General features: G+C 52.9%; 3 protein-coding genes across 4 annotated transcripts in view; 1 reads left to right on the top strand and 2 right to left on the bottom strand.

Annotated features, from left to right (window-relative positions):
* ZFAT (zinc finger and AT-hook domain containing) overlaps window positions 1–24,783 on the top strand; it is a 983,920-nt gene that overhangs the window by 86,174 nt on the left and 872,963 nt on the right. The window lies entirely within an intron of this gene.
* LOC133223428 (uncharacterized) lies at window positions 10,746–12,292 on the bottom strand. Its single transcript, XM_061374109.1, has 2 exons — window positions 12,057–12,292; window positions 10,746–11,409 (listed from the first exon to the last, which is right to left on the bottom strand). Exons 1-2 carry the CDS (start codon window positions 12,290–12,292, stop codon window positions 10,746–10,748), a joined length of 900 nt encoding a protein of 299 aa, XP_061230093.1.
* LOC133223503 (G2/M phase-specific E3 ubiquitin-protein ligase-like) lies at window positions 21,882–23,341 on the bottom strand. Its single transcript, XM_061374253.1, has one exon. The coding sequence runs from the start codon at window positions 23,007–23,009 to the stop codon at window positions 22,413–22,415; it is 597 nt and encodes a 198-aa protein (XP_061230237.1). The 5' UTR covers window positions 23,010–23,341; the 3' UTR covers window positions 21,882–22,412.

Below are 24,783 nucleotides of genomic sequence, written 5' to 3'. Positions count from 1 at the left end.
GTTCAATAGGCTGGTATTGACATCTTTGCCTATGATGACTTAATCCACGTTTTGCACTTGCCTGCATCCATTTATCTAGGATGAGCAAAGTGCTGGAAATGAGGAAACTCATTAGGGCTCCCAGCCATTTTCTGGAATCATCAACCTCAATAGATGCTTAGATACTCTGTAATGGATATTGCGCATCAAGTGAATAGTTTTATCTGAATGCATCAAGCATGTGTACCTGTCCTGGGTTTAGCAGTAGCAGTCATTTTTCTCCTTCTTGGTAGCTGGTGCAGTGCTGTGTTTTGACTTTCGGGCTAAGAACAAAGCTGATAAAAATGATGTTTTGGTTTGGCCAAGGACTTTGTGAGCCTCATGCTCTGCCAGGGAGGAGGGGAAGCCGGGAGGAAGCAGAGACAGGACACCTGACCCAAACTGACCAAAGAGGTATTCCATACCACAGCACGTCATGCCCAGGGGGGAACTGGGAGTTACCCAGAAGGACAGGGGGTCTGCCGGGTCGGACTCGTGGTTCAGCGCGTGGTATTGTACTCCTCTCCCTTGCTATTTTCTCTTATCATTGTTGTCGTTGGTGGTAGCGGTGGTGATTTATGTTGTACATTGGTTGCTAGACTGTTCTTATCTCAGCCCGTGGGAGTTGCATTCTTTCGATTCTCCTCCCCATCCCTCTGGGAGCAGGGAAGGAGGGGGCAGCCCCTGGGGAAGGGGGGGACTAACGTGGGCCTCGGTTGCTTCCAGCCGGGCACCACTCACTGGGAGTAAGTGCACAAGTTGTCTGGCTGGGGTTAAACCACGACAGTTATTTTTGGCACCCAACATGGGGCTCAAAGGGGTTGAGATAACAACAGATCTGACCGGATTAATAGTCACTCGTCACAATGCTGATTTATTGGCTTTCAAGGTTGTTCCTCTTGATCTCACAGCTTCAGAATGTTGTAACTTTCTTAGATCTGGTATTTGCTGTATTAGTGTTTTTCAAGTGTGGGGCTTGGGCTAAAGTTCTTGTCTCATTGTACTTTATGGTAATGACTTGTAACACAATAGAATTATTGATCATGAAACTTATCTGGCTTATGTTCCCAGTATGGTCACCACCTTTATACTTTGGGAGGTATATAATAGAAGTGCTTAGCAATTACACATATTCTTTCTCCTTCTCGGGTGGTCAACCTGTGAAGGAGGCATTCTTTTACCCTCCCAGTCCTCCCCCCAGAGCATTTACAGCATCATTTGAGAGTTTTGAATGGCCTTTTAATGCTATTGAGACTTGTTTGCTGATTGTGATGGGGATCACCATGTTGGCACGTATACAGAGTGTATTTTGCCCACAACTATTTCATCTGTTTTCAAAAGTTAAGCAGAGTCAGGTTTGGGTCTTGTCTGGGGTTAAACGACGAAGTAGGAGGACCAAGAGATTTTCTCTGAGGCTGGACAGCCATGAGTGGCAGGGTGTGTGGGACAGTATGGGCAAGTATCTAGGTCAGTGGGCCCCTCCAGTACTTTGGAATTTCACCACTGAACAACTGCAAAATCCAGAAGAATTAGTAAAACACTTAAATGAGGTGTGTGGTCAGTCTGGCCATACCAGAGACGGACAAATCATGGCAACGTGCTGGGGCTTGGCCTATGCTTACAGGGCCATGTTCAATGCTTTCCAGCACCTTCAAAAGGAAAAAAATGTCACTGGATCTGAGGGCAAAGCAACAGTCAGTACAGTTACTCTAGCTCCAAGTACAGCAGCTACACCACCCCCAGCAACAAGTACAGCAGCTACTCAAACTTCGACTGCAACAGACAGCGCAGCTATCCCAGCTCCAAGTACAGCAGCCACATCACCCCCAGCAACAAGTACAGTCGCTACTCAAACCACAGTGATAATCACTGCAACTAAACCAGAGGACCAATTCGTACCAATATCGGTTGCCCCTGTACGCAAGAGAAAAAGCAAAAAGGAGGCAGGAAGGTTAAAGCAAGATGAAGAAACAACGTATCCACTACTCGATCCAGAACCTGATCAGGAGTCATCATCACATGATGAAGAAGAAGAAGGAGAGGTGACTTCTCGACTTCGGACCTCAACCGAGCTACGGAATATGCGAAAAGATTTTACCCGTCAACCAGGGGAGCACATCATCACCTGGTTGCTTCGATGGGGCAATGGGACCACTCACTGGGAGTAAGTGCACAAGTTGTCTGGCTGGAGTTAAATCACGACAGTACCGTATTGCAAGCAGGGAGGAAAGGGGGCTGCAAATTACTGTCAGGGTCAGAGGGAGCCCCAGAGCACTTTGTGCTGCCTGTCAGAAACAAACCCTTCCAAGCACTCGAGAAAGGGAGAAGGATCATTTCTTTTATGAACTTCTGCAAAGCGGTTTGTGATGCTGCAGCAGGGAAGGAAGGTACATGGGACATCTGGTGTGCACCACCCTGCACTGGCTTTGGGATTACACTGTGCCTTGCCAGCTCAAGCCTAAGAGCTCCTTGACACTGATGGGAAATGGGCTTCTTCCCATCTATGGACTTTTATGATCTGTCCTAAAATCTGGCACTGTCTCCTATCACTTTTGCTAAAAAAGAGAGCATTTTTTTCCTCCTCAACCCCCTGAAGACACCGTTATCACACAAGCTTGAAGCTGGATGCTGGTCCCAGAACACCATTTAAAGACTGTGCTTTCTGAAGCATGGTCAATCTGAATACGTAACTGGAGGAAAAGCATCTGGCAGAAGCAGCCCTGCGCATCACCAAGCATCACTAACATCCAGCTTCTTCTTTAGGGGGACAAGAGTGCAGACAGCACAATGGAAAGTGGCAGATCTCTGTTATTGGAGGCTGAAGGCAATGGCAGGGCATGTCAGCATTTGTCACCACTGTGTCAGGGACTGAGTGACAAAGGCAGGGCAGCGATGTGTCTCTCCATGCAGATAGTCACTGATAGTAGACTGGAGTCAGAGCCACTGTTGTCACTCGGCCATTGTGAAGCATGACAAAGGAGCAATGGCTTCTCTGACATTTAGAAGCAGCATGAAATATTAATGAGCAGTTGTAAAAGTGAATTACCAAATAAAGGAGAAAATAAAGATGCCAGTGTGATGTCCTGCAAACACAGAGTTAACCGTTCCCTCCCCTCCCCTTTTCTCTTTTTTAATCAGAAGATTGAGCATTCTGCATTGGTTGCTTGTATTTCCATTGAATAAGGGAACAGGGTTAGAGTGACACAGCCTGAGTTCTGAATAGTCTCTGCACAGTTTTATCCCTGCTAAACGTTTTAGATCTCTTTCTCCCTTTAAAACCCCCTATGTATAAAACCCTGAATACAAATGTTCCTCTCCTCAGCAGCCCCACTCAATAATATAAATTCTATTTTACTTCATTTTTTTCCCTGAATTGCCACCTTGTGCAAACTTGGGAGACTGGGTCTGTGTTAGATTTCAATGGAATACCCATTTCTCTCATTACAGAATATAGGAGATATTGGAGTTAAAGACATAAATTGGGTTTTAAAGTTTGATCGCTGCTGGTCTGCTGTCCAGAGAAATTTCTCCCCAAGTGCTCAAAATGAAAGGCAGCCAAGAAAGCAGGCAGTAAAGAACAAAGTTGAAATGATTGGCGTTATGGTTTTTAAGGGAATTGAGGATTTAAAACATCTCACTTTGTACTGGATGTGCTCCTGCTAGCATTTAATTCTGTCCCAAGGGCTCTTAAGACCCTTCTTTCTCTTTCCCCCTCACAAAGTCGGATTTGACAGCCTGAAAACATTCTTGAAGGCGTAAAATCATAGAATCATAGAATAGTTAGGGTTCGAAAGGACCTTAAGATCATCAATTCCAACCCCCCTGACATTTGGAGGGACAACTCGCTCTAAACCATATCACACCAGGCCTCGTCCAACCTGGCCTTGAATATTGCCAGGGATGGAGCATTCACAACCTCCCTGCGCAATATATTCCAGTGCCTCATCACCCTAACAGGAAAGAACTTCCTCCTTATATCCAATCTAAACTTCCCCTGTTTAAGTTTTAACCTGTTACCCCTTGTCCTGTCACTACAGTCCCTAAAGAAGAGTCCCTTCCCAGCATCCCTATAGGCCCCCTTCAGATACTGGAAGGCTGCTCTGAGGTCTCCACGCAGCCTTCTCTTCTTCAGGCTGAACAGCCCCAACTTTCTCAGCCTATCTTCATACGGGAGGTGCTCCACTCCCCTGATCATCCTCATGGCCCTCCTCTGGACTTGTTCCAACAGTTCCATGTCCCTTTTATGTTGTGGACACCAGAACTGCACACAATACTCCAAGTGAGTTCTCACAAGAGCAGAGTAGAGGGGCAGGATCACCTCCTTCGACCTGCTGGTCACGCTCCTTTTGATGCAGCCTCGGATACGGTTGGCTTTCTGGGTTGCAAACACACACTGACGCCAGCTCATGTTCAATTTCTCATCGACCAGCACCCCCAAGTCTTTCTCCGAAGCGCTGCTCTGAATCTCTTCTCTGCCCAACCTGTAGCTGTGCCTGGGATTTTTCCAACCCAGGCGTAGGACCTTGCACTTGGCATGGTTAAACTTCCTGAGGTTGGCATCAGCCCACCTCACAAGCGTGTCGAGGTCCCTCTGGATGGCATTCCTTCCCTCCAGCGTAGCAACGGAACCACACAGCTTGGTGTCATTGGCAAACTTGCTGAGGGTGCACTCAATCCCACTGTCCATGTCAGCGACAAAGGTGCTAAACAAGACCGGTCCCAACACCGACCCCTGAGGGACACCACTCGTTACTGGTCTCCAGCTGGACACTGAGCCACTGAACACAACTCTTTGTGTGCGGCCATCCAGACAGTTCTTTATCCATCGAGTGGTCCATCCATCAAATTGATGTCTCTCCAATCTAGAGACAAGGATGTTGTGTGGGACCATGTCGAACACTTTGCACAAGTCCAGGTAGATGATATCAACTGTTCTACCCCTGTCTATCAGTTCTGTATCCCCATCACAGAAGGCCACCAAATTGGTTAGGCAGCACTTTCCCCTAGTGAAGCCATGCTGGCTGTCACCGTGTGGAGACATTTTTCTCACGGGTGAATGGATAATTGGGACATAAATCCTGAAAGATACAGCAATGCCCTGAGAGGCCCGAGGAAGCTTAAGAAAGCAAGATAAGAAGAAGCTGGAATTCACCCTGTTAATGAGAACTGTGGACTGTTGGCAAGCTTTCGAGGTCATGTTCTCACACCTGTGCTTAACCAATTATGTGTTAGTCACTTAGGGTCTTCAAGACACGTATCCAATCATAATATACCAAATCACTGTAAATGCCTGTAAGAAACGGTATATAAGGAGTTAAAACTTTGTAATAAATTGGCAATCGCTGATCACATTGATCATCTCTGCGTTGTCCGTGACTCCTGCGTCGACATCACTGAGCACCTTGTTCTGTTTCATGTGTGTCGTGGTTTAACCCCAGCCAGACGGCTTGTGCACTCACTCCCAGTGAATGGTGCCAGGCTGGAAGCAATCGAGGCCCACGTCCCCCACCCCTCCCCAGGGGCTGCCCCCCCCTTCCCCGTTACCAGAGGGATGGGAGGAGAATCGAAAGAATGCAACTCCCACGGGCTGAGATACGAACAGTCCAGCAACCAATGTACAACATAAATCACCACCGCTACCACCACTAACAACTATGATAAGAGATAATAGCAAGGGAAAAGAGTACAATACCACCCGCCAAAGAACGAGTCCGACCCGACAGACCCCCTGTCCTTTCGGGTAACTCCCAGTTCCCCCCTGGGCATGACGTGTTGTGGTATGGAATGCCTCTGTGGTCAGTTTGGGGCAGGTGTCCTGTCTCTGCTGCCTCCCGGCTTCCCATCCTCCCTGGCAGAGCATGAGGCTCACAAAGTCCTTGGCCAAACCAAAACATCATTTTTATCAGCTCTGTTCCCAGCCCGAAAGTCAAAACACAGCACTGCACCAGCTACCAAGAAGGAGAAAACTGACTGCTACTGCTAAACCCAGGACAATGTGCCTTAGCATGCCTTCCAGGAGAATCTGCTCCAAGATCTTGCCAGGCACAGAAGTGAGACTGACTGGTCTCTAATTCCCCGGGTCATCCCTTTTCCCCTTCTTGAAAATGGAAATTTCCCTTTTTCCAGTCGTCGGGAACTTCACCTGACTGCCATGATTTCTCAAATATGATGGCCAGTGGCTTAAGAACTTCATTCGCCAGCTCCTTCAGGACCCATGGATGGATTTCATCAGGTCCCACGGACATGTGTGCATTCACGTTTTTAAGATGGTCTCAAATCAGATCCTCTCCTACAGTGGGCCCAAGGTCTTCATTCTCACAGTCCCTGCATCTACCTTCCAAGACTTGGGTGGTGCAGTCAGAGCCTTTGACAGTGAAGACCAAGGCAAAGAAGTCATTCCGAACCTCAGCCTTCTCGAAATCCTGCGCAGCTAGTACTCGAGAGTTTCCTGAGGGGCCTACGTTGTCCTTAATCTGTTGTTTACTTGCTACGTACCTGTAGAATCCCTTCCTGTTATCCTTATCATCCCTAGCCAAGTTTAATTCTAACTGGGCCTTGTCTTTCCTAACCTGGTCCCTAGCTTCCTGGACAACATCCCTGTACTCTTCCCAGGCCGCCTGTCCTTGCGTCCACCTTTTATACGCCTCTTTTTTCATTTGAACTTTCCTCAGCAGCTCCTTATGCATCCAAGGAGGTCTCCTGGCCCTCCTGCTGCACTTCCTTCTGGTTGGGATGCAAGGCTCCTCAGCTTGTAGCAGGTGATCCTTGAATATCACGCAAGTGTCTTGGGCCCCTCTGCCCTCTAGGGCTATATCCCATGGAATCTTACTAAGCAGGTTCCTGAAGAGGCCAAAGTGTGCTCTTTTGAAGTCTTGGGCAGTGAGCTTGCTGCACGCTCTTCTCACCGTCCTGAGGATCTCAAATTTGACTATCTCCTGATGGTTGCATCCAAGGCTGCCTTGGAGTGTTTCCAACATTTCCAACGAGCCCTTCCCTGTTGGTGAGCATGAGGTCAAGCATGGCACCCCTTCTTGTTGGCTCCTCTATTCCTTGCAGGAGGAAGTTGTCTTCCACACAATGGAGGAACCTCCTGGATTGCTTGTGCCGGGCCGTACCCTCGTTCCAACAGATGTCAGGGTGGTTGAAGTGACCCATGAGAACAAGGGCCTGTGAGCGTGAGGCTTTTCCTATCTGTCTATAGAGTGCTTCACCCGCAGGTTCTTCTTGATCTGGGGGTCCGTAAGAGATCCCCACAGTAATGTCTCCCATAGCTGTTTTCCCTTTAACCCTGACCCACAAACTCTCTGTTAACTGATCACCTGTCCCCAGACAGAGTTCCATACTCTCCAGCCTATCCCTAACGTAAAGGGCAACTCCCCCTCCGCGCCTGCCATGCATGTCTTTTCTAACGAGCCTGTAACCTTCCATTCCAACACTCCAGTCATAGCAGCCACCCCACCTTTTTTCTGTGATGCCCATTATAGCATACTCCCGTAGATGTGCGCACATCTCTAATTCCTCTTGTTTGTTCCCCATGCTACGGGCGTTTGTATAGAGGCATCTGAGCCGAGCTCCAAATGAAGCCGGCTCATTGGCTGGAGCGGCTGGAATACATCCAAATTGCTCCGAGCATTTCTTATAGGTGCTGGCAACTGACTGGATGTCTTGGGATGGAATGATGGCCCCCTCCCCCAAAAACATCTAGTTTAAAGCCTCCTTTACCAGTCTGGCAAGCCTCCTACCAGAACTGCTCTTCATCAGACCAGCTCCACCAGCCCCCACCAGACCTGGCCTACAGACTTGGCTCCCGCATTCAAGACACCCAAACCCCTGACTATGACACCACCCTTTTAACCGTTTACTAACCTGGCTAATCCTCCTAGCTTTTTTTAGGTCCTCCCTTGTATCCCGGAGAATCGACAAAAAGACTATCTGAGCTCTAGAGCCCCTAACCACCTCTCCCAGGGCTTTGTAGTCCTTCTTTATGTTCTCCACGCTACTACTATCTATATCCCTAGCACCCGCATGTATCACTAGAAGTTGGTAATAGTCCATGGGAATTCCTAGAGCAGGCAGCCTCTCTGCAACATCCCTGATCTGTGCCCCTGGTAGGCAACACACCTCCCTTGAGACCAGGTCAGGCCGACAGATGAGTGCTTCTGTCTCTTTCAAAGTACAGTCCCCTACTACTGCGACCCACTGCTTTTTCCTGGCAGCACCAGTAGAGATCTTCTTTACCAGTGCATCATCTGGCTCTTTCTGGTGCAAGTGCGTTTCCTCCTTCACCTCTGGCAGGACAGCAAAGCGGTTCTGCGTGGGGGCAACAGATTTAGGAGGAAGCCCCTTGATTTTAATTGTCCTTTTCCACTTTTTTTTTTGTGTTTTTGTTCTTTTCTTTCTTTTTTTTTTTGTGGGATCTGAGCACCCGTGACTGTCAACAGTACATAGAATCACAGAATCAACTAGAATCACTAACATCAACTAGAGCTTTAAGATCATCACGTCCAACCTTTACCCTAGGACTGCCAAGTCCACCACTGATGCTGCCCCTTGAGAAAGGCAGAGGAGGAGGAAGCCAACCAAGGAGCCTGGAATCTCCCAGTCCAGAGATGAAGGGCCACCTTTATTGTGCCGATAGAGGGTGATCCCAGCGGTCGCTCGGAGGGGAAACACGGTTGGTCCCACTGAGGTGTCCAGACTGTGCTCTGGGAGTCTGGGCCCGATGTTGCAAGTGGGAGTTGTCTCACACCCACGTGGGGCTAGCGGGGATGGAGCTGCTGCCGCTTTCCAGTGCTGCGGAGTCAGAGGATGCTGCTGATGGCCGATGCCTGCTGGTTCTGGGGCTCCTTGTCTCAGGTACTGGCGAGCGCTGGGACAGTCTCTCACTGCCTGGCTGTGGGTGCTCCTTTCACCACGTGGTGCTGGCGCTTGGCTCCTCTTCTGCTGTCTTCTGGGCCGCGTGTAGGCAGTTTGGGTGTGACAGTTCAACTGGGAGCACGCTGGGAGGCCGTGGCATGGCCTGATTGTTGCAGTGCCAGTGTCTGGTGCCAGGGAACTGTGGCATGGCTGTAAAGCCTCCTGGCTGTCAATGCTGGAGCTGCTGCTCCCTGGTGACTCCTGCCACTGCTGCAGCAGCTGCTAGCAGGTGCTGGGGAGCACTGGGATAGCCCCAGCACAGCCTGTCTGCGTGTGCTCCTCTTCGCACGTGGTGCTGGCGTGTGGGTGCTCTAACGGCGCCTTCTGCGCTGCGTGTTGGGAGTTTGGGCCCGGCGTTGCGAGCGGGAGCGGTCTCGCACGTGAACAGGGCTGGTGGATCTTGAGGCGCTGCCTCTTTGTCGTTCTCTGGAGCCATGGGATGATGCTGATGGCCGCTGTCTGGTGGTGCTGCGCCTGCGGCTCGCACGTGCTGGTGAGCCCTGGGACAGCCTGGACGCAGCCGGTCTGCGGGGGCTCCTCCCAGCTCGTGCTGGTGGTGTGCGGCTGCCCTGGGAGCGTCTTCTGGGCCGTGCATAGGGAGCTTGGTCCCGACGCTGCACACGGGAGCGGTCTCGCACCCGCAGAGGCCCGGTGGATCTTGAGGCGCTGCCTCTTTGTCGTTCTCTGGAGCCATGGGATGATGCTGATGGCCGCTGTCTGGTGGTGCTGTGCCTGCGGCTCGCACGTGCTGGTGAGCCCTGGGACAGCCTGGACGCAGCCGGTCTGCAGGGGCTCCTCCCAGCTCGTGCTGGTGGTGTGCGGCTGCCCTGGGAGCGTCTTCTGGGCCGTGCATAGGGAGCTTGGTCCCGACGCCGCACGCGGGAGCGGCCTCGCACCCGCACGGGCCCACCGGGGCTGTTGCTCCTCCTTCTTTGCTGTGATGGAGAGCCACGGGATGCCACCGCTGCCTGCTGCCTGGTGCTGCTGCACCTGCTGGTCTGCCCCGATGCTGCCTGGCTGCTGCTGCTGCTGCTGCTGGAGCTGCTGAGCTCCCGTTGCAGAGATCCAGGAGACTGCCCCGATACTGCTGGGCTGTCAGTGCTGGGACCAGCAACCTCTGACCTGGCACTGGAGGCTACAAGGGAAAGCAGGAACAATAAGGGCTTGGCTCCCAGGCCTGGGGCAGTGTAGGCCAGAGCGGTGCCCCAGCCATCCTGGAGCAGACAGGCTCTGCCAAGCCCACCTCAGGCACCCACTGCCCGGCCTTGCCTGGCCCCTGGCCCCAGTCCAGGAGCACCTGGGTGCTCTGACACTTACGGGTGCCCAGGCCAGCGCAGCTGTCACACTCCCATCCGGCCTCATGGCTGTTCTCCAGCTGGGAGCAGTGTCTGTGAGTGCCCACAGCAGTGCAGGAGCTGCACAGAAAGAGCTGCCAGGGCCTGGGGAAAGAAACTGGTTCATGTCTCTAAGGATCAAGTGCCCACAGCACGGGACTGTCCAGCAGAGCTCTTGTTCTCAGCCTTTCTGCTTTGAGCCTTTGCTGAGACAGAGATCCCATGCCGAGCCCCGGGATGCATCTTTGGCAACTTACCCGTCTGGCTCTGCCACCCCTCTGCCTCCTGGACAAAGGCACTCGCTGGCATCGCAGCTCCCGTGCCTCTGGTACAGTTCTCTGTATGCATTGTCATCTTCCCATGACGCTCGTCTGATGGAGAAAGGAAACTTGATGAGCCCCTGCTGCCACAGCATAAGGCATATGCAGGGCCTCCCCGCTCTTCCCCCCACACCCTGTTTCCAACTCCTGCATGGAGCTAAAGCCTGGAGTTGGGGGTCAGCGGAGGGCCATAACTGCGGGGGCAGGTCCAGGTGTGACGCAGTGCTGGCCAGGAGGACACCAACCTCTCTGGGATTCGGATCCCCACGTGGAGCATTTCTGTTAGAAACACTCTCTTATTTTGACACAGAGGGCACTGCAAGCAAAAAGCGCCAGAACGCAGAGCCTGTCCCTGCAGGAGAAACAGAAGGAGCGTGAGTGAGGCTCTGCTGCTGCTGAGAGCCTGCCGTGTCCGGACCAAGGGAACAGCTGCTACCTGGATGCAGGCCCTGTGGAACCAGGCTTGTTTGCAGGCTGGGCACACCATGGTCCCATAGGTCGTTCTGCCTTCAACAGGATCCATGCAGATGAGGCACTTGGTGTTCTCTGGAGCCGCCAGCTCTTGCTGCTGTGGACGGTGCTCCCAGCAGAAGGAACTAGGGGAAGAAGGAAGGGATGGGTGAGATGAGAAACGCTGGGTCCTTCCCCGGTGATGGGGATAAGGGTAGAGATGGTACCTGTGCGGCAGGAGGTAACGAGTGACACATCCGCCCTCCACGGCACAGGGGAGATGGAACCTGCGGTCGCAGCCCATCTCCTGGCAGGTGATGGTGGCCCCCCTCTCGCCACACACAAAGCAGACCTGGAAAGAGCAGAGCAGCCTCCATCAGTGGCAGCCTCAGGGTCTCCACAGCCAGACCCACACCTCGGGGCAGGGTGCAGGATGTGGCCCCAGCTGGATCACAGGCCACAGATCGACCAGGCAGAGCAGGCTCCTGTGCTGGAGCCTCCGTGGAGCTGCTGGGAGCAAGACTTCCGTCCCAGAGCTGGGTGGAAAGGCTGGGATTCTGTTATTGGCATCTGCGTTAAGCTCCTGCAATCCTCCCCTTCCACAAATCACCCAGATCATCTCAGATCCTCACCATCTGGGCTGCCTGATGGATTGTACTTAGAATTTCCATAGAACGAAATATCATCTCTTCTTCCTGTTGTGTCCCATGTGGAAAAAGATCAGTGGCAAAAAGCTGCAGAAGAGCAGAGACAAGGGGCAGATGAGGGGCATGTGGCAGGGCAGGTGCATTGCAAAGGTGAAACCAGCCCCAGAGGAACTCACCAGGCAAAAGAGATGGGCACAGACCGATTGAGAATGCAGTTTTGGGCCACAGATATCTGGGTCTGCCTCTACCCGGTGACACAGCATGCATGCTGGAGGGAAGAGAGCAAATGCCACTGAGAATGAGCACATCTGTGGGGCCAGGGATGCGTCCCTGAGGGATTGCCCCCAGGGGCTGCTCTGTCCCTGCCTAGCTGGCTGCTGAGCAGGGCTGGAAGCCTTGGAGAGGAAAGGGCACTGCAGGCATGGATGTCCCGGAGGGTGCGCACTGCCCAGCCTTGGTCCCGCTTGCCAAGCAGAGGAGCGGCCCTCCCGCTGCGTAGCTTTGGAGCTCCTGCCTCCCCCTGCCAACGCTCCCGGTCCATGCCCACAGCCTCAGGAGTCCCTCTGCCAGGCTGTAGGAGGGGGACTTTGCTCTCACCCTGCGCCATCGAGTTGGGTGTCCTACACCTCCTTGCGGACATGTCAGACATCAAAGGTGGGTGTTTGGAGAGTCCCTGTCTCAGCAGCGCTGGGGCTTCTCCAAATGCTCCTCTGCTACCTCTGAGGGAGGAGACGCAGGTGAGCCCCCAGCACAGGCCCAGAGCCCTGCGCTGTGGAGCCCCCTCTTCCCTCGGCAGGCCCCCAGGAGCCCTGTCCCTGCCCTCTACTCCCCGCACCTCACCAGGTCGCACTGATGCACTGCACCCAGCGTTCCCTCTTTTATAGGCCTGCCCCGCCCCTGCCCCCAGTGGCCTCTGTGACATCAGCACCGCTGACACGGACACTGCATCACAGGGCTGGCTGTGAAGCTCTGGGCAGCTTCTCCACCTGTAAGTGCAGAGTCAAGCGCCAGCTTAGGGACATGGTTTCCTGGTGAACTTGGCAGTGTTAGCTTAACGGTTGGACTTGACGACCTTTACGGCCTTTGCCAACCTAAATGATTCCTGTGGCTCTCATTAGCATTCCACTATTACTTCATCACCGTTTCCTTGTGCTCTGATTTTCCTTCAGTCGTTGATTCCTTCCCATTTGATCATCGCTTCATCATGAAGAAAGCTCCTTTAATTAATCCACCAAGGATGACTTCCCTGAATAATTCACCTGCGACATGAGACGAGGGGCACAAAATCTCAAAATGGAATATAGAAACCTTTAGAATTAGTTGTAAGTAATGTCGAGTTTGAAGGCTTTGTAACAGTAGCAATGGAAAATTCCTGAGGTGCATGATACATGGAGAAAAAAGAACAACAGAGTACAGCTAGAGAACATACTGAGAATTCTCACAAGATAAATCATTATAGTTGACATATTTTGAAGAAAAAGACTCTAGAAGAAGAGGACACAGGGATAAGGAGTATCTGGGAACCGCAGGTGTCCAGGATGGGCTACAGTTAAACTAACTGATAAGTAGGAGGATAGGAGGATTATTATGTCTCTGGTGTTAACGACCCAATTAAACTGGTATGAGCATCTACTGCGCGTGCTTCAAAGGCTGCCAGTAGTGATGAAGATTGTTGGAAGAAGTAAACGACCCTCAGAGACCACCACCACCACAATTGTGTACGCACGCAGGGAACTTTCTGGAAAATGATGTAATCCATACGTAGCCTCATGAACATGTATTTATGCCCAGTGGCTATAAAAAGACGGCTTGTGTGGCAATAGGGAGACACACGTTAGGAGGAGCTATCCCCCGTGTCTCCCGGCGCCGCAATAAAGAATACCTGCTTGTCAACTTGAAAAGTTTGTTGGCAAGTTTGTGCCTGGAGTTTTCTCTGAATCGGACACCAGGGCAAACACCAGACTATGTGTGGAGCAGAAGCAGAGTAGAAGAAAAGGAATGATGGAATAGTTTGGGTTGGATGGACCTTCAAAGGTCCACTTAGTGGCTGGTGTATTGATTATCCATAAAAAATAGAGACGCTGCTGTTGGTTGTGGCAGTCATCAGGACTCCTTTAAACTCATGCGGTGAGTACAGCTAAAAGAGGCAGCCAAGAGGTGAGTAGTTTCTTCGCCTTCCTTTGAGATCCCCTGGGAACTTCTAGGGCTGCTGGAGAACTGGGAATTCTTCAAGGGTTTTCAGGGCGCTGGCTGCAGCTGGGAAGGGATAAGTACAGGAGGCCTGTGTTCCAGCAGGCTCTAGCAACTTGTAATGAGCTCTGCCAGCTATGCCTGACCAGAAGGTGCTTTGAGCTTTCTTCCTTCCCCAGCTGACTCCTAGTTTGGGAAGATCATGCACCCTTTCAGCAGGTGCTGTGGAGAAGCCTATATAGCTGCTGGCCTTAAAAAGCAGCTGGCTGTTGTAGCAGTTGATGCAGTGGTCCAGGAAGAGATTAGGTCTTCTCCAGGACCCTGAAGATACAAGAGCCTGAGCCCCTAGCTGTACTGAAGAATGCAATGGAAGTCTGTGCTTATCAGGCTGGGAAATGCAGATTTCCATGGTGGCATAGGCAGAAGCTTGTGAGTTCTGGCCTCAGGAGGAAGGCTTCTCCTCCACCTGCAGATACGCAACTACAGCATAGCTTCAGTTCCGTGGGTGCGGATGCTGGGCTGGAGCTCTGTCCAATAAAGCATCTGAGCCTGAGAAAGAAGGCTGGTGGCAAGGGTGACTGTGAGGGATGGAGGCTTCATCTGTCAACCCAGCCTGTGTTCTAGGGGATGTTTTCTGCTTACCAAGGGCTGAGACCTCGGATGTCGTGGACACACTGGTTGTGCTTGTCAGACCCTGTAGGCCTGCAACTATTTGCATATTTGGTGTCAACAGCAAGGACTGGGCTTTTATGACTTTTATGATCTTCTTTGGGGATCAAAGGTGCCTACAAAGAAATGTGATCTTCCTGATCAAGCGGGGCAAAACCATCACAGGAATGACAGAGGAGGGCAGTGAGGAACCACAGCAGGTTTTGCATGCTAGGTGAGGGAACTTTGCCTTGGGACCAAAGAATTAGCCGGCTGGGAGCTGCTGGGTCATACTCAGGGAGCAAACCACTGGATGTGGTGCTGTGGTGGGTGTTCACCACAGACCACCAGATCAGAAAGAAGGAGATGACTCCTTCTTCAGACAATGGGAAGAAGCCATCCCAGAGGAGACAAGGCTCAGGGGATTTTATCCATGTGTATAAATATCTGATGGGAGGATATAGAGACAGAGCCAGACTTCTTTGTGGTATCCAGTCAAAGGCAAGAGGATACGGGCACAAGTTGAAATTTAGGAAATGTCGTTAATAAAGACCCCAAAATGCACAGCTTTTCACAATGTGGGTGTGTGAAAACTGGCACTGACTGCCCGGAGGGGTTGTGGCCTCTCCATCCTTGCAGCTATTCAAACCTTGCTGCACGTGGCCCTGGGCAACATGCTGTAGCTGACCCTGCTTTGAGCTGAAGTTGAACTGGGTGATCCGCAGAGGTACCTACCAGCATCAGTGATTCTGCAGCTCTGTGGGAAGCCACAGTCCTTCTTTTCCTTGACATCAGTGAGGAACAAGTTACCTGATTTCTGGTGATGTGCTTGAAGATTATGTGGGGATAAAAAGTGGGAATGATTTGCAGCACAGCTTTCCCAAAGCATATTTGCTTTTTGTGAGTTAAATAATCTACTCTGAATTGCTTAATTGTTGGTAATAAAAGCAACCACAAGTCTGACCTGCAAATTACGGAGATATATTTACATTATCTGGCATTCATTGTTTTTTCTGACCATCTTCATAGAATCATAGAATCATAGAATCGTAGAATAGTTAGGTTTGGAAATGACCTTGAGATCACCTAGTTCCAACCACCCTGCCATGGGCAGGGACGCCTCACACGAAACCATCTCATCCAAGGCTTCGTCCAACCTGGTCTTGAACACTGACAGGGACTGTCACTACAGTCCCTAAAGAAGAGTCCCTTCCCAGCATCCCTATAGGCCCCCTTCAGATACTGGAAGGCTGCTCTGAGGTCTCCACGCAGCCTTCTCTTCTTCAGGCTGAACAGCCCCAACTTTCTCAGCCTATCTTCATACGGGAGGTGCTCCACTCCCCTGATCATCCTCATGGCCCTCCTCTGGACTTGTTCCAACAGTTCCATGTCCCTTTTATGTTGTGGACACCAGAACTGCACACAATACTCCAAGTGAGTTCTCACAAGAGCAGAGTAGAGGGGCAGGATCACCTCCTTCGACCTGCTGGTCACGCTCCTTTTGATGCAGCCTCGGATACGGTTGGCTTTCTGGGTTGCAAGCACACACTGACGCCAGCTCATGTTCAATTTCTCATCGACCAGCACCCCCAAGTCTTTCTCCGAAGCGCTGCTCTGAATCTCTTCTCTGCCCAACCTGTAGCTGTGCCTGGGATTTTTCCAACCCAGGTGTAGGACCTTGCACTTGGCATGGTTAAACTTCCTGAGGTTGGCATCAGCCCACCTCACAAGCGTTTCGAGGTCCCTCTGGATGGCATTCCTTCCCTCCAGCGTAGCAACGGAACCACACAGCTTGGTGTCATCGGCAAACTTGCTGAGGGTGCACTCAATCCCACAGTCCATGTCAGCGACGAAGATGCTAAACAAGACCGGTCCCAACACCGACCCCTGAGGGACACCACTCGTTACTGGTCTCCAGCTGGACACTGAGCCACTGAACACAACTCTTTGTGTGCGGCCATCCAGACAGTTCTTTATCCATCGAGTGGTCCATTCATCAAATTGCTGTCTCTCCAATCTAGAGACAAGGATGTTGTGTGGGACCATGTCGAACGCTTTGCACAAGTCCGGGTAGATGATATCAACTGTTCTACCCCTGTCTATCAGTTCTGTATCCCCATCACAGAAGGCCACCAAATTGGTTAGGCAGCACTTTCCCCTAGTGAAGCCATGCTGGCTGTCACCGTGTGGAGACATTTTTCTCACGGGTGAATGGATAATTGGGACATAAATCCTGAAAGATACAGCAATGCCCTGAGAGGCCCGAGGAAGCTTAAGAAAGCAAGATAAGAAGAAGCTGGAATTCACCCTGTTAATGAGAACTGTGGACTGTTGGCAAGCTTTCGAGGTCATGTTCTCACACCTGTGCTTAACCAATTATGTGTTAGTCACTAAGGGTCTTCAAGACACGTATCCAATCATAATATACCAAATCACTGTAAATGCCTGTAAGAAACGGTATATAAGGAGTTAAAACTTTGTAATAAATTGGCAATCGCTGATCACATTGATCATCTCTGCGTTGTCCGTGACTCCTGCGTCGACATCACTGAGCACCTTGTTCTGTTTCATGTGTGTCGTGGTTTAACCCCAGCCAGACGGCTTGTGCACTCACTCCCAGTGAATGGTGCCAGGCTGGAAGCAATCGAGGCCCACGTCCCCCACCCCTCCCCAGGGGCTGCCCCCCCCTTCCCCGTTACCAGAGGGATGGGAGGAGAATCGAAAGAATGCAACTCCCACGGGCTGAGATACGAACAGTCCAGCAACCAATGTACAACATAAATCACCACCGCTACCACCACTAACAACTATGATAAGAGATAATAGCAAGGGAAAAGAGTACAATACCACCCGCCAAAGAACGAGTCCGACCCGACAGACCCCCTGTCCTTTCGGGTAACTCCCAGTTCCCCCCTGGGCATGACGTGCTGTGGTATGGAATGCCTCTGTGGTCAGTTTGGGGCAGGTGTCCTGTCTCTGCTGCCTCCCGGCTTCCCATCCTCCCTGGCAGAGCATGAGGCTCACAAAGTCCTTGGCCAAACCAAAACATCATTTTTATCAGCTCTGTTCCCAGCCCGAAAGTCAAAACACAGCACTGCACCAGCTACCAAGAAGGAGAAAACTGACTGCTACTGCTAAACCCAGGACAATGTGCCTTAGCATGCCTTCCAGGAGAATCTGCTCCAAGATCTTGCCAGGCACAGAAGTGAGACTGACTGGTCTCTAATTCCCCGGGTCATCCCTTTTCCCCTTCTTGAAAATGGAAATTTCCCTTTTTCCAGTCGTCGGGAACTTCACCTGACTGCCATGATTTCTCAAATATGATGGCCAGTGGCTTAAGAACTTCATTCGCCAGCTCCTTCAGGACCCATGGATGGATTTCATCAGGTCCCACGGACATGTGTGCATTCACGTTTTTAAGATGGTCTCAGATCAGATCCTCTCCTACAGTGGGCCCAAGGTCTTCATTCTCACAGTCCCTGCATCTACCTTCCAAGACTTGGGTGGTGCAGTCAGAGCCTTTGACAGTGAAGACCAAGGCAAAGAAGTCATTCCGAACCTCAGCCTTCTCGAAATCCTGCGCAGCTAGTACTCGAGAGTTTCCTGAGGGGCCTACGTTGTCCTTAATCTGTTGTTTACTTGCTACGTACCTGTAGAATCCCTTCCTGTTATCCTTATCATCCCTAGCCAAGTTTAATTCTAACTGGGCCTTGTCTTTCCTAACCTGGTCCCTAGCTTCCTGGACAACATCCCTGTACTCTTCCCAGGCCGCCTGTCCTTGCGTCCACCTTTTATACGCCTCTTTTTTCATTTGAACTTTCCTCAGCAGCTCCTTATGCATCCAAGGAGGTCTCCTGGCCCTCCTGCTGCACTTCCTTCTGGTTGGGATGCAAGGCTCCTGAGCTTGTAGCAGGTGATCCTTGAATATCACGCAAGTGTCTTGGGCCCCTCTGCCCTCTAGGGCTATATCCCATGGAATCTTACTAAGCAGGTTCCTGAAGAGGCCAAAGTGTGCTCTTTTGAAGTCTTGGGCAGTGAGCTTGCTGCACGCTCTTCTCACCGTCCTGAGGATCTCAAATTTGACTATCTCCTGATGGTTGCATCCAAGGCTGCCTTGGAGTGTTTCCAACATTTCCAACGAGCCCTTCCCTGTTGGTGAGCATGAGGTCAAGCATGGCACCCCTTCTTGTTGGCTCCTCTATTCCTTGCAGGAGGAAGTTGTCTTCCACACAATGGAGGAACCTCCTGGATTGCTTGTGCCGGGCCGTACCCTCGTTCCAACAGATGTCAGGGTGGTTGAAGTGACCCATGAGAACAAGGGCCTGTGAGCGTGAGGCTTTTCCTATCTGTCTATAGAGTGCTTCACCCGCAGGTTCTTCTTGATCTGGGGGTCCGTAAGAGATCCCCACAGTAATGTCTCCCATAGCTGTTTTCCCTTTAACCCTGACCCACAAACTCTCTGTTAACTGATCACCTGTCCCCAGACAGAGTTCCATACTCTCCAGCCTATCCCTAACGTAAAGGGCAACTCCCCCTCCGCGCCTGCCATGCATGTCTTTTCTAACGAGCCTGTAACCTTCCATTCCAACACTCCAGTCATAGCAGCCACCCCACCTTTTTTCTGTGATGCCCATTATAGCATACTCCCGTAGATGTGCGCACATCTCTAATTCCTCTTGTTTGTTCCCCATGCTACGGGCGTTTGTATAGAGGCATCTGAGCCGAGCTCCAAATGAAGCCGGCTCATTGGCTGGAGCGGCTGGAATACATCCAAATTGCTCCGAGCATTTCTTATAGGTGCTGGCAACTGACTGGATGTCTTGGGATGGAATGATGGCCCCCTCCCCCAAAAACATCTAGTTTAAAGCCTCCTTTACCAGTCTGGCAAGCCTCCTACCAGAACTGCTCTTCATCAGACCAGCTCCACCAGTCCCCACCAGACCTGGCCTACAGACTTGGCTCCCGCATTCAAGACACCCAAACCCCTGACTATGACACCACCCTTTTAACCGTTTACTAACCTGGCTAATCCTCCTAGCTTTTTTTAGGTCCTCCCTTGTATCCCGGAGAATCGACAAAAAGACTATCTGAGCTCTAGAGCCCCTAACCACCTCTCCCAGGGCTTTGTAGTCCTTCTTTATGTTCTCCACGCTACTACTATCTATATCCCTAGCACCCGCATGTATCACTAGAAGTTGGTAATAGTCCATGGGAATTCCTAGAGCAGGCAGCCTCTCTGCAACATCCCTGATCTGTGCCCCTGGTAGGCAACACACCTCCCTTGAGACCGGGTCAGGCCGACAGATGAGTGCTTCTGTCTCTTTCAAAGTACAGTCCCCTGCTACTGCGACCCACTGCTTTTTCCTGGCAGCACCAGTAGAGATCTTCTTTACCAGTGCATCATCTGGCTCTTTCCGGTGCAAGTGCGTTTCCTCCTTCACCTCTGGCAGGACAGCAAAGCGGTTCTGCGTGGGGGCAACAGATTTAGGAGGAAGCCCCTTGATTTTAATTGTCCTTTTCCACTTTTTTTTTTGTGTTTTTGTTCTTTTCTTTCTTTTTTTTTTTGTGGGATCTGAGCACCCGTGACTGTCAACAGTACATAGAATCACAGAATCAACTAGAATCACTAACATCAACTAGAGCTTTAAGATCATCACGTCCAACCTTTACCCTAGGCCCTAGGACTGCCAAGTCCACCACTGATGCTGCCCCTTGAGAAAGGCAGAGGAGGAGGAAGCCAACCAAGGAGCCTGGAATCTCCCAGTCCAGAGATGAAGGGCCACCTTTATTGTGCCGATAGAGGGTGATCCCAGCGGTCGCTCGGAGGGGAAACACGGTTGGTCCCACTGAGGTGTCCAGACTGTGCTCTGGGAGTTTGGGCCCGATGTTGCAAGTGGGAGTTGTCTCACACCCACGTGGGGCTAGCGGGGATGGAGCTGCTGCCGCTTTCCAGTGCTGCGGAGTCAGAGGATGCTGCTGATGGCCGATGCCTGCTGGTTCTGGGGCTCCTTGTCTCAGGTACTGGCGAGCGCTGGGACAGTCCCTCACTGCCTGGCTGTGGGTGCTCCTTTCACCACGTGGTGCTGGCGCTTGGCTCCTCTTCTGCTGTCTTCTGGGCCATGTGTAGGCAGTTTGGGTGTGACAGTTCAACTGGGAGCACGCTGGGAGGCCGTGGCATGGCCTGATTGTTGCAGTGCCAGTGTCTGGTGCCAGGGAACTGTGGCATGGCTGTAAAGCCTCCTGGCTGTCAATGCTGGAGCTGCTGCTCCCTGGTGACTCCTGCCACTGCTGCAGCAGCTGCTAGCAGGTGCTGGGGAGCGCTGGGATAGCCCCAGCACAGCCTGTCTGCGTGTGCTCCTCTTCGCATGTGGTGCTGGCGTGTGGGTGCTCTAACGGCACCTTCTGCGCCGCGTGTTGGGAGTTTGGGCCCGGCGTTCCGAACGGGAGCGGTCTCGCACGTGAACAGGGCTGGTGGATCTTGAGGCGCTGCCTCTTTGTCGTTCTCTGGAGCCATGGGATGATGCTGATGGCCGCTGTCTGGTGGTGCTGCGCCTGCGGCTCGCACGTGCTGGTGAGCCCTGGGACAGCCTGGACGCAGCCGGTCTGCGGGGGCTCCTCCCAGCTCGTGCTGGTGGTGTGCGGCTGCCCTGGGAGCGTCTTCTGGGCCGTGCATAGGGAGCTTGGTCCCGACGCTGCACACGGGAGCGGTCTCGCACCCGCAGAGGCCCGGTGGATCTTGAGGCGCTGCCTCTTTGTCGTTCTCTGGAGCCATGGGATGATGCTGATGGCCGCTGTCTGGTGGTGCTGTGCCTGCGGCTCGCACGTGCTGGTGAGCCCTGGGACAGCCTGGACGCAGCCGGTCTGCAGGGGCTCCTCCCAGCTCGTGCTGGTGGTGTGCGGCTGCCCTGGGAGCGTCTTCTGGGCCGTGCATAGGGAGCTTGGTCCCGACGCCGCACGCGGGAGCGGCCTCGCACCCGCACGGGCCCACCGGGGCTGTTGCTCCTCCTTCTTTGCTGTGATGGAGAGCCACGGGATGCCACCGCTGCCTGCTGCCTGGTGCTGCTGCACCTGCTGGTCTGCCCCGATGCTGCCTGGCTGCTGCTGCTGCTGCTGCTGGAGCTGCTGAGCTCCCGTTGCAGAGATCCAGGAGACTGCCCCGATACTGCTGGGCTGTCAGTGCTGGGACCAGCAAGCTCTGACCTGGAACTGGAGGCTACAAGGGAAAGCAGGAACAATAAGGGCTTGGTTCCCAGGCCTGGGGCAGCGTAGGCCAGAGCGGTGCCCCAGCCCTCCTGGAGCAGACAGGCTCTGCCAAGCCCACACCAGGCACCCACTGCCCGGCCTTGCCTGGCCCCTGGCCCCAGTCCAGGAGCACCCGGGTGCTCTGACACTTACGGGTGCCCAGGCCAGCGCAGCTGTCACACTCCCATCCGGCCTCATGGCTGTTCTCCAGCTGGGAGCAGTGTCTGTGTGTGCCCACAGCAGCGCAGGAGCTGCACAGAAAGAGCTGCCAAGGCCTGGGGAAAGAAATTGGTTCATGTCTCTAAGGATCAAGTGCCCACAGCACGGGACTGTCCAGCAGAGCTCTTGTTCTCAGCCTTTCTGCTTCGAGCCTTTGCTGAGACAGAGATCCCATGCCGAGCCCCGGGGTGCATCTTTGGCAACTTACCCGTCTGGCTCTGCCACCCCTCTGCCTCCTGGACAAAGGCACTCGCTGGCATCGCAGCTCCCGTGCCTCTGGTACAGTTCTCTGTATGCATTGTCATCTTCCCATGTCGCTTGTCTGATGGAGAAAGGAAACTTGATGAGCCCCTGCTGCCACAGCGTAAGGCATATGCAGGGCCTCCCCGCTCTTCCCCCCACACCCTGTTTCCAACTCCTGCATGGAGCTAAAGCCTGGAGTTGGGGGTCAGCGGAGGGCCATGACTGCGGGGGCAGGTCCAGGTGTGACGCAGTGCTGGCCAGGAGGACACCAACCTCACTGGGATTCGGATCCCCACGTGGAGCATTTCTGTTAGAAACACTCTCTTATTTTGACACACAGGGCACTGCAAGCAAAAAGCGCCAGAACGCAGAGCCTGTCCCTGCAGGAGAAACAGAAAGAGCGTGAGTGAGGCTCTGCTGCTGCTGAGAGCCTGCCGTGTCCGGACCAAGGGAACAGCTCCTACCTGGATGCAGGCCCTGTGGAACCAGGCATGTTTGCAGGCTGGGCACACCATGGTCCCATAGGTCGTTCTGCCTTCAACAGGGTCCATGCAGATGAGGCACTCGGTGTCCTCTGGAGCCGCCAGCTCTTGCTGCTGTGGACGGTGCTCCCAGCAGAAGGAACTAGGGGAAGAAGGAAGGGATGGGTGAGATGAGAAGCGCTGGGTCCTTCCCCGGTGATGGGGATAAGGGTAGAGATGGTACCTGTACGGCAGCTGGTAACGAGTGACACATCCGCCCTCCACGGCACAGGGGAGATGGAACCTGCGGTCGCAGCCCATCTCCTGGCAGGTGATGGTGGCCCCCCTCTCACCACACACAAAGCAGACCTGGAAAGAGCAGAGCAGCCTCCATCAGTGGCAGCCTCAGGGTCTCCACAGCCAGACCCACACCTCGGGGCTGGGTGCAGGATGTGGCCCCAGCTGGATCACAGGCCACAGATCGACCAGGCAGAGCAGGCTCCTGTGCTGGAGCCTCCGTGGAGCTGCTGGGAGCAAGACTTCCATCCCAGAGCTGGGTGGAAAGGCTGGGATTCTGTTCTTGGCATCTGCGTTAAGCTCCCGCAATCCTCCCCTTCCACAAATCACCCTGATCATCTCAGATCCTCACCATCTGGGCTGCCTGATGGATTGTGCTTAGAATTTCCGTAGAATGAAATATCATCTGTTCTTCCTGTTGTGTCCCATGTGGAAAAAGATCAGTGGCAAAAAGCTGCAGAAGAGCAGAGACAAGGGGCAGATGAGGGGCATGTGGCAGGGCAGGTGCATTGCAAAGATGAAACCAGCCCCAGAGGAACTCACCAGGCAAAAGAGATGGGCACAGACCGATTGAGAATGCAGTTTTGGGCCACAGATATCTGGGTCTGCCTCTACCAGGTGACATAGCATGCATGCTGGAGGGAAGAGAGCAAATGCCACTGAGAATGAGCACATCTGTGGGGCCAGGGGTGCGTCCCTGAGGGATTGCCCCCAAGGGCTGCTCTGTCCCTGCCTAGCTGGCTGCTGAGCAGGGCTGGAAGCCTTGGAGAGGAAAGGGCACTGCAGGCATGGATGTCCCGGAGGGTGCGCACTGCCCAGCCTTGGTCCCGCTTGCCAAGCAGAGGAGCGGCCCTCCCGCTGCGTGGCTTTGGAGCTCCTGCCTCCCCCTGCCAACGCTCCCGGTCCATGCCCACAGCCTCAGGAGTCCCTCTGCCAGGCTGTAGGAGGGGGACTTTGCTCTCACCCTGCGCCATCGAGTTGGGTGTCCTACACCTCCTTGCGGACGTGTCAGACATCAAAGGTGGGTGTTTGGAGAGTCCCTGTCTCAGCAGCGCTGGGGCTTCTCCAAATGCTCCTCTGCTACCTCTGAGGGAGGAGACGCAGGTGAGCCCCCAGCACAGGCCCAGAGCCCTGCGCTGTGGAGCCCCCTCTTCCCTCGGCAGGCCCCCAGGAGCCCTGTCCCTGCCCTCTACTCCCCGCACCTCACCAGGTCGCACTGATGCACTGCACCCAGCGTTCCCTCTTTTATAGGCCTGCCCCGCCCCTGCCCCCAGTGGCCTCTGTGACATCAGCACCGCTGACACGGACACTGCATCACAGGGCTGGCTGTGAAGCTCTGGGCAGCTTCTCCACCTGTAAGTGCAGAGGCAAGCGCCAGCTTAGGGACATGGTTTCCTGGTGAACTTGGCAGTGTTAGCTTAACGGTTGGACTTGACGACCTTTACGGCCTTTGCCAACCTAAATGATGCCTGTGACTCTCATTACCATTCCACTATTACTTCATCACCGTTTCCTTGCGCTCTGATTTTCCTTCAGTCGTTGATTCCTTCCCATTTGATCATCGCTTCATCATGAAGAAAGCCCCTTTAATTAACCCACCAAGGATGACTTCCCCGAATAATTCACCTGCGACATGAGACGAGGGGCACAAAATCTCAAAATGGAATATAGAAACCTTTAGAATTAGTTTTAAGTAATGTCGAGTTTGATGGCTTTGTAACAGTAGCAATGGAAAATTCCTGAGGAGCATGATACATGGAGAAAAAAGAACAACAGAGTACAGCTAGAGAACATACTG

Source organism: Neopsephotus bourkii, unplaced genomic scaffold (assembly GCF_033783945.1).
Source record: "Neopsephotus bourkii isolate Nb327-2 ecotype Australia unplaced genomic scaffold, CSIRO-AGI_Nbou_v1 NB_1637, whole genome shotgun sequence".
Classification (NCBI taxonomy): domain Eukaryota; kingdom Metazoa; phylum Chordata; class Aves; order Psittaciformes; family Psittacidae; genus Neopsephotus; species Neopsephotus bourkii.
Note: the sequence above shows the minus strand (reverse complement) of the source record. Positions and strands in the feature narration are given on the sequence as shown.